At 40.8% G+C, this 9,676-nt stretch overlaps 1 protein-coding gene across 1 annotated transcript; it reads left to right on the top strand.

Moving 5' to 3' along the window:
* Positions 1–4,586: 4,586 nt before the first annotated feature.
* On the top strand, positions 4,587–8,227 carry LOC131689281 (glutamine--fructose-6-phosphate aminotransferase [isomerizing] 2-like). The gene has a single exon (XM_058974260.1). It carries the CDS (start codon positions 5,525–5,527, stop codon positions 7,550–7,552), a length of 2,028 nt encoding a protein of 675 aa, XP_058830243.1. The 5' UTR covers positions 4,587–5,524; the 3' UTR covers positions 7,553–8,227.
* Positions 8,228–9,676: the final 1,449 nt, after the last annotated feature.

Raw genomic sequence — 9,676 nt, 5'->3', positions numbered from 1 at the left:
AATTAATTATTTAAAAAAATTAAGCAATAAAAAAAATAAAAACCCCCGTACGTCGCTGGAGAAATCAATTTCGAATATACTGTGAAAAATCCAAAAAGATCAAAAATCATTAGTTTGAGTTACATTTCCGGCCAACTCCAAAAAGTGATTTCGAGAAATATTCGGTTAAAGTTTTCAGAGGTGTTGGAGCAGAATTGAAAATTTGAACTTTCATACATTGTTTTCGTTTTTCATTTTTTAAGATAACATTTTTAAGATCCTTAAGCACATTTTAGGCCAATAAATAAAATTCGATTTGTTTTTAAATTCTGAAGTCGTGTAACCCCTTTTTTAATCTAATGATTTGTTTGAAACGGCTCAATGTGTTAGCACAACTGAGCCGTGGGTCTTAATTTTTTTACAATAAGTAAAAATAAAAAAAAAATCTGAGAATGTCGGTCTGCCAGATCTTGTTGACGCAGTTTGCTGCTGCGTGTTGAGATCCTTTTCCTTGGCGGTGAAGCCGCTTGGGGGTCATTCAGTCTGCCTTTTCTCGCGTTATCGTTCCCGTCCATGTCATCATCGGTACTGCTTTCTTGCTGTTCACAATCAGCGGGTTCTTATTTGTTTCTTGTTCTTACGGGTCGCTGTTGTAAATCCGTCTTCATCGGTATTCGCTTCTTTATTGGCGATGCTAGTTGTTGGTTTGGGAGCGGTTGTCGTGATCGTTGTACCTGCATTATTGGTTAATTGGATCGTTGTTTTTGGTTTATCTGAAGGTGTCGGTGGCTGCTTGTTAGAGTTGGCTGTAATAGATGAGTTTTGACTAGTTGCTTCGGCACATGTTTTTCCGTAGTGGGCGTTGAGGTCTGCCCGGGATTGTTGCTTATAGGCCTTCCTTCGGTGACTTGCATTACATAGTCATGTAAGAAGGTATTGCTTTAGTCACTCGTATCCTCACAATACGAACGGGGTTGTTGGGAATGCAGGTGAAAAAATTTCTCCAGGTGTCATTCGTAATAGATTCTACTTCTCGATATTCGTTCATTCATGACATGATTCGTTTGATGTAATCTTCTTTAGTGCGTGGGGCCAAATCATGGATACGCACGTCTACCATGTCATTTTGCATATGCAAGGAGGTCGTGATTCTGGTGTTATTAAATTCGACCTCGTGTTGCATGTTGTTCTTTACAATGAAGTTCTCTGCCTGTGCTAAACTTCTAAACGTGATCAAAACACAGTTTTAACGTGGTGCAGCTGAATGTACGTAACTTTAGCGAGATTAAGCTCCATTTTAACCTTAAATAACTGTTCCACTTCCTTAACTGTGGGTCTAACACGAGTTTTATTAAAGTCGATCGAAATCGTGTTATCCCGTAGCACGGGCACTTTTGTTTCATTTGGCAAACTCATTTCACTCCGCAGCCGGGGGCAACGATACAATTTGTTTGTGCACTGATATAGAACAAAAGCTGACTTGATTCACTGGTTCCTATAGGCTGCTATAGCGTAGCGATTTTTTTGATTCTGCTTTGTGCGAGGTCAGAAGATAGACTGTGGTGTAACCCGTTAACACAATATAATAGACACTTTCAAAAAATTCAACGAAAAAAGTAATTTTTGAAAATTTTAAAGAAGAACGTCCCTTTAAATTAAAGTTTGTAAAGTTCATTTAGAGTACAGAGCAAAAGGTTTTCTCTCATGAATCCAAATAGGGAATGCAAATGCTACCTGTATTGAGCCCTTTAACTCTTGGTTGAAAACGAGGATAATTGTTTCGTTGCTAAACAAATTCATTAAATTAATCGAACCCTATAAACGAACTTCACTAAATTTCTGACGTTAATGTGACAGATCCTCGATTAACTCAACAGTTTATTCCCATCGGAAAAGTCGAAAAAGTTATACGACAGTAGACTGAGAAAGAAGGTTTTGTTCAAATTGGCCAATATATATTTTTGCTCGCGATTTCAACAATCTGAATGAATTATATTTTGTAATACGTTACTTAATCCAACGCCGAAAACTTTGAACCTGTTCGAAGAAGTTGTTAGAATATCTATATTGAGTAGCTAATTAGAGTCCGATTTTTATTCCGGAATCAGGTGCTTGGCATTCTGGGTTTTCAATATTGCACTCTTTACATGAATGCAAATCAATACAAAAAAGTAATAGCTCTCGATTGCAATAGTTGCTCCTTAAAAAATCAATTCGGGATTTTGAGAATACAAATTGGGATTTCTAAGCAGTGCACGATTCACCGCAATGTAATGAACTGTGATAATGCTAGAACATAGCTTTCCAACAACCTGCATAAGTTAAGTCAAAAACAAGCTACTGAATAGCCAAAAAGACATCTAACTCGTTGATTTAGGCACCGTTTGAGTCGATCGTAGAGCAGTGGAAGAGGCTTTTGTGCCTTTTAAAAGGGAGGTTGCCAAAATCCGACTGAATACAAACTGCGGCAAAATAAAGTAAATGGTAGTTGGTACAGAACCAGGTCGCTATCACGGTGTTGGCTCCGAGAAAGAAATGAACGCGGTAAGAGGTTGTCGACGAGTTTATATATCTTGGAAAACTAGTGACATTAGTGACATGTGATGACGAGGATAGCCGTGAGATAAAAATCGGTTTGCGGCTGTAATGGCATCTTTTATCAAGTAACATGGGATAACCAGCATTCGACCACAATTCGTATCGTCCAATTGAATTTTACTACGCCTAGATAATTTGATAAAGGTAAACGACTTGATATCAAAATTTAATTTGCATTTCGCAAACGAAAGGGTTCGAATGATTGTCTTGAGCTGCTTTCAACGAACTAATCAGCTAGCTATTTATTCGTACAATTTGTAGTCAGATACGCACACTATCTTTTCTTATAGCGATACGGCAACTTCTTGAAGCGGCTATATTGGTTTTCGACAAGGCTCTTGTTTAAGCCTACAGATTTACAAAAAAACAACGTAAGGTATCTTTCCATATTTTTGCACTCTGGCTGTAAATTCGCGTATCGAATTCTCCAAAAAGGAAATCGAGCTGATTTTCAATTAATTCTGGTCTAGCTCAACTTCCGCTTTTAATAGAAGATAGAATGCTGGCTGAAGTGTCGTATTTATGTACCTGAAGGTAAGTTCGACTCTTAATGATTTTAAAAAGGATACATCAGGTATCAATAGACTAATTTTTTCGAACATTGATTTGATCTTGGTAGGGTAGGGAAACTTTCAAGGTTTGTATCAAATAACTATACTCCCAGTAATTAAGTATTGAAGCTTTTGTTTCGGTTCTACTGCAAACACTCATGTTATTAACGTGGAACGAATACAGTATCGTTGTTTGCGTATTGCCCGAAATCGAAATACATTTCTGGGGTATCTCTTCTCGTATGATGCGAGGTTGTGAATCCATTGGTCATTGGAAATATTGTTGACCTGTCGAGTCTCAATCGAGTCACGTGCGCAAGATATTAATTCTTTTTCGTATGTTGCTCTAAGATTCAGATAACACGTTCTGCATAGAATACGCGTCCACGAAAGAAGGTCTTCGTAGTAGATCCGGATCAAATTCTTTGTATTCACTATTTTATGTTCACTGGCGATACACTAAAGGCACATTTCCTTCGTATTGGGATCACTGATAGTGAACTATCTATGTGTGACAAGGGTTACCAAGACATCAAGCATGTTGTTTGGTCAGAAGACTCCTTAAGAGTCCGAGCTATACCACGCAAAGCCCATATTTGTGATATCTTGGCCAGTCGGGATCCAGCCGTACATGTCGTTGATCTATTATTTTTAAAGATTGTAGAAATTCTTATTTTTTTAAAGTCAGTTACTTCTCAGGGCTGGAATCTTCATATTTTCGGTTTCTCGCATATACCAGCTAATTAAGACGAGATTTTGTTCAATTATTCACGATAATACAAAGATAATACACTGAACCTTTCAAGAAAAGATTTTAGCCATAATTTTGTTGTTTCATAACTTGGCAATTCCAATGAAAACCAGAAAAACTGATTGATTTTTTATAGGCAAAATATTAAGTGTTTCATGGTGTAAAACTGAAAAGTAAAAAAAAATGGGATCTGGTGCGTTAAATCCAAGCTCTACAGACCTTATCTTGCACAAAAGTGGCCACACATTCATGCCTTAGTTCGGTTCCACCAAACCAAGAACAAAGAGCTCCAAAATCATATTAAAACCCACTGAACGATGCAAAGATGCTGAAAGAGTTGAAGACATAATATAAAACATATAGTTTTAACCAAGGATGGTCTTTGAAGCCATAAGCGGTATTTCGGTTACAAGATACATGTCCACATAAATTAGCTATGAAAACTGGTGTAACGTTGAAAAATAACAATTTAATCATTTCATAATTCAACATTTTAATATATACCCTACATTCAATCTAACCGTTCATTCAAAAATTATCGTCTTCCACTCCGTCTCACTTTGATCGGTACTTCGTTTCCGTTACCCAAAGAGCCGTAGTACTCCGCGGCATAAGCGCATGCTCATTTTATGGCACGATTCGCAATTACCGTCATCAACCCACACAGTCTGACAGTCAGCTGACAGCAAACCGCTGTCCACGGTGTCAAGTTCGTGCGGGGATAGTAGTGTTATTTTTTGCACTAGAAACTATATACACATCCAGTCCGATTGGCGATTGTGGGTGAAATCACGCCTATATGTGTATTGTTTCTTGCAAGCAACCGAAAGAAAAAAAAAAAAGCTCATTTCGATACACGTCAACAGAAAGAAGTCATTGCTTGTGCACTCCAGAAGAGAACAGATTGGACACTCCCGGCTGCAAACGTTGAAAGATAAAACCTGTTTGTTTGCCTCGGAAAAGAAACAAGAATCGATAGCGGCGACGGTCAACGCTGCAGACTGCCAAAAGAACGTGAACCGCGAGTTTTAAAAATCCTGCCCCGCTGAGTTGTGTATATAAAGGTGTCGTTCGCCAGCGAAAGTTTTTCCAGTGTCGAGCCAATATCGATACAGAACGGTTACTGAGTGCGCGCGCGGATACACGTTCGGTTCAGGACCTCGTTGAAAGGTAAACTCCATTTAGCGAGATCCCCTCAAGAGCGAGAGTGTTGGCGCGGTTGGCGGTGAGAGCAAGTGTGTAAAACAACCGATCGCATTAGTGCCGAGTGAGAGGTGGACGGCCACCGAAGTACGTGTGCGGAAAAACTGGTACCAAGTCGTCATACGACAAGCCAGTTGGGCAAGTTCCCGAATGCGAGAGTAGGTTGGAGTAGCTCCAAAATCCCCAAAGAAATAAAGTGGCGATCCGTGGCAAACTGTTCAGTCGTCTGTGTTCCGCATTCGTTAGAGGTTCGTTGGCGGTAACGAAATTGGTGTCTGTTGCAGTAAGCTTATTGTACTCGCTAGCGTGATATTGAATCATTAGCTGAACACTTGAGTGCGTGTGTGCTTGGGCAATAAACATAGCAAGTGCCAGCGTGTGGTTTGTTGTCAGATAAAAACGAGCTTACCGAACAGTCTAGTTTGTGTTATCGGTTGATAAAATGTGCGGCATTTTCGCTTATTTGAATTATCTTACGCCAAAATCAAGGCGCGAAGTTCTGGACCTGCTGCTGACTGGATTGAAGCGTTTGGAATACCGCGGGTATGATTCAGCTGGTGTTGCTGTGGATACTGAAGACCAGAAGGGAATTATATTGTTTAAAAGTACGGGAAAAGTGAAGGTTTTGGAAGAAGCGATAACAGAGTCTCTCAAGGACAACAGTTTTAGCGACACGGTTGAGACGCATGTTGGCATTTCTCATACTCGTTGGGCTACTCATGGTGCACCTTGCGAGCTGAATTCTCATCCACAGCGTTCGGATGAAACTAACTCGTTCGTCGTTGTTCACAATGGTATTGTGACAAACTACAAGGACATCAAAAAATTCCTCGAACTTCGCGGGTACGTCTTCGAATCTGACACGGATACGGAAGTGATCGCCAAACTGGTTCATCATCTTTACCTTCAACATCCTAACTATTCCTTCAGAGAGTTGGTAGAACTAGTTGTTCAGCAGATTGAAGGAGCTTTTGCGCTTGCATTCAAGTCCAAACATTTCCCCGGTGAATGTGTTGTAACACGTCGTGGTTCACCGCTGCTTGTTGGTATCAAGGCTAAGACTAGTCTAGCCACTAACCACGTTCCTATCCTGTACGGAAAAGGACATCGTCACGGTTCGACTGGAAATATTCAGGTGGAACCTACACCGGACAACACTTCGGACTTCATTAACCCCGGTGAGGAAGTGGAATACTTCTTTGCTTCGGATGCATCTGCAGTTATCGAGCATACGAATCGCGTCATCTATCTAGAAGACGATGACGTCGCTGCAGTTAAGAATGGTGCACTAGGAATTCATCGCCTGAAGAAGAGCTTGGACGATCCGCATGCCCGTGAAATCACCACTCTAAAGATGGAGATCCAGCAGATCATGAAGGGAAACTATCGCTACTTTATGCAGAAGGAAATTTTCGAGCAACCGGAATCCGTTATCAACACTATGCGAGGACGAATGAATTTCGAAACAAAGAAGGTTACCCTTGGTGGTATCAAAGAGTACATTCCTGAGATCAAACGTTGCCGGCGTCTGATGCTGATTGGTTGTGGAACATCGTATCACAGTGCTGTAGCTACCCGGCAGCTGCTGGAGGAACTGACAGAACTTCCGGTGATGGTCGAACTGGCTTCGGACTTTTTGGATCGTAACACACCAATCTACCGAGACGATGTATGTTTCTTCATTTCGCAGTCAGGCGAAACGGCCGACACACTGATGGCCCTTCGCTATTGCAAGCAACGAGGAGCATTGATTGTTGGAATCACAAACACCGTTGGAAGCTCGATCTGTCGTGAATCACACTGCGGAGTGCACGTTAATGCTGGTCCTGAAATCGGTGTCGCCTCCACCAAGGCCTACACATCGCAGTTTATTTCGTTGGCTATGTTTGCTCTGGTAATGAGCGAGGACAGGCTTTCCTTGCAAAATCGACGAGAAGAGATTATCGAAGGACTCCGTCAGCTGGATACGCACATCAAACAGGTGCTTAAATTGGATCAAAAAGTTCTGGAAATCGCTCAGGATCTCTACCAGCAAAAGTCACTGCTGATTATGGGCCGAGGATATAATTTCGCCACTTGCATGGAGGGTGCGTTAAAAGTTAAAGAGTTGACCTACATGCACAGCGAGGGAATCATGGCGGGTGAACTGAAGCACGGTCCGCTGGCGCTGGTCGATGATACTATGCCCATCGTGATGATCATCATGCGAGACCCGGTGTACATCAAGTGTATAAACGCACTTCAGCAGGTCACAGCCCGCGAGGGACGACCGATTATCGTTTGCGAGGAAGGCGATTCCGAAACAATGAGTCTTGGCTCGAAAACACTGGAGATTCCACGCACTGTCGACTGTCTGCAGGGTATCCTCACCGTCATTCCAATGCAACTGCTGTCCTACCACATTGCTGTGCTACGAGGATGCAATGTAGATTGCCCACGGAATCTGGCCAAATCGGTCACGGTGGAGTAAGCTGACCTTCCATTCCAACATTCGCGCGCCCCCGTCGTGTTGCAGCCGGGCAGTATCAATTCGATTTTATTTTATTTTACAACGAAGACACCGTTACTTAAATCATCACCGTTCTGTCCAGTGGAAGTGTTCTTGATTGTACAACATTCCGAATGGTGGATGGCGGATAGTGTGGAGGGGTTGAAGGAGGCGAATGAAACAAACATCCACGTCTACGTGTTGATATTTTGTTTTATTGAACGAGAAAGTGCTGGAGTTCGCCAAAATGCAATACCACTACAATATCACACGACGAGTGAAACGGTCACTTATCAACAAGGATCAACAAATTCTTCTAATCTCTCTCTCTCGTTATTAACGTGGACAGCGAAACGGGCAACACAGGTGGTTCAAGTAGGAAGGTGGAACTTGTTGCAGCAATAAATTATATATGTAGAGATCGACATGAAATTGGCAATGATAGTTTTTCTCTTTCTGTCGGTCGTGATTAACGTATGTATTTGATTATCGAAACATTATGAAACAGTCGATTTAGTTGTTTTGATCGAAAATGGGGGAACCCCGATAAGCGTAGGAGTCAAATTATGTTCGTACTACTGTGAGAAGAATGTTCTTTTTATATATTATTTGAACAATAAAGTATTAGCGCATAGATCTTTACTCAAACAAAACAAACTTTCATTTTCCATGGCCAAAGGTGACACCGAGTTCCCATAAGTCAGACACGTTGCACCTATTACGTCTTCTATCGGAATGTATAGTTATAAAATTTGAATAGCATGCAACGCGTGCTCTCCGTCGACGATGTCTTTGATTAGTTTTTCTGCTCTACGTTTTTTGTCGTGTATGAATTACCTAATCGTTGCTTGATCGTTGGTTGGCCTCTTGCAAGGGGTCCTACACCGAACACCTTCCCAAAAGCAGATGAAAACGTGTTAATCACATTCACCGCATCATTGATTGCAATTTCAGGTCTGACACAGTTTCGCCGGCAGGGGCGATGATACAATATTGTTTATTCGAAATCAAATGATTCAAAATCACTGAAACACGCTTAAAACATACGGCGAAATTAAAATATAACCGGTTTTGGTCAGGTTTTTTCATCAAAATAAATCGATTAGCAGGGCTTCATCTAGAGGTAGAAATGCTTATGAGTTGACATGATTGTCATTAATAATTTGACAAGCTGCTAAGTTTTAATATAAAACCTTACCACTGCCTACCACAGGCACAAATTTGACAGTAAAAGCATGACGCATATACAAGTGCGATCTAAAGTTTCCTGAAGACACCAACAAAAAAGTAAAATTACGTGACTGCAAACCCGTATTAGGTTTCTGGGTTTGATCAGTATGGCGACCTGCAGCATGGCCGGCAGCAGGCGCAGTAAATGTTTTTAGGCTGCAGGTTCGACTGACGGAATACACAGTACCGTTATGAGCATGAAAGGTAAATTGAACTCGTGAGCACGGAGGTTGATGCAACAGTTTTAGTAGACAAATTAAAGCGGTGAGGAAAGTTCAATATGATCTGTCGTGAGACTAAAACTTCGAGAATGTGTTAGTAAGCATATTTAAATTGTAAATTCCAAACACGAAGCAGTTTTTCAGCTGTTCAAACTTCTAATGTGTTCGATAAAAAATTCTACTGCGTCTAAGAACATTGTATCGATGTTTGTACACAATAAAAAAGTTTAATTTTAAAATCGTTCGAATAATGAAGGTACGTCTTGCTGTTCATCTTCCGTTGGCCGATCGCATTATGGATATTAGAGGCTCCGCGATTTTTTTTTTGCTTCTCTCGTCGTTTATAGTTTTTTGGTACAATAAACTAGCTTTTGTTATATCCAATTTTTATTACTTTCCTTATTTATACCCCAATAAAGAGAGCTGCTCGCTAATCTAGTGTACTAATTTCATAAAGTGCTAATAATAATTTTGAAGAGGTACCAGTCAGATGCATCGTACTCGAAAAGAATAGCCACCGATGGAAGAATATTAATTTTTATGTAGGTACGCCTAAAATGTAACACGTAGAATGCGATACTGTCAGTATACAAATACATACCTCGACCGCATGCACACCCCTATTTCATTTGGTGTACGTACTTTCAAATTGAGA

The sequence above is a fragment of the Topomyia yanbarensis genome, chromosome 3 (genome assembly GCF_030247195.1).
Source record: "Topomyia yanbarensis strain Yona2022 chromosome 3, ASM3024719v1, whole genome shotgun sequence".
NCBI lineage: Eukaryota > Metazoa > Arthropoda > Insecta > Diptera > Culicidae > Topomyia > Topomyia yanbarensis.
The sequence above is the reverse complement of the archived record's forward strand: the minus strand, read 5'-3'. Positions and strand labels throughout refer to the sequence as shown.

What these genes read in the sequence shown, in the direction of transcription:
- LOC131689281 (XM_058974260.1), top strand. Translation starts at nt 5,525, where the DNA reads ATGTGCGGCATTTTCGCTTATTTGAATTATCTTACGCCAAAATCAAGG.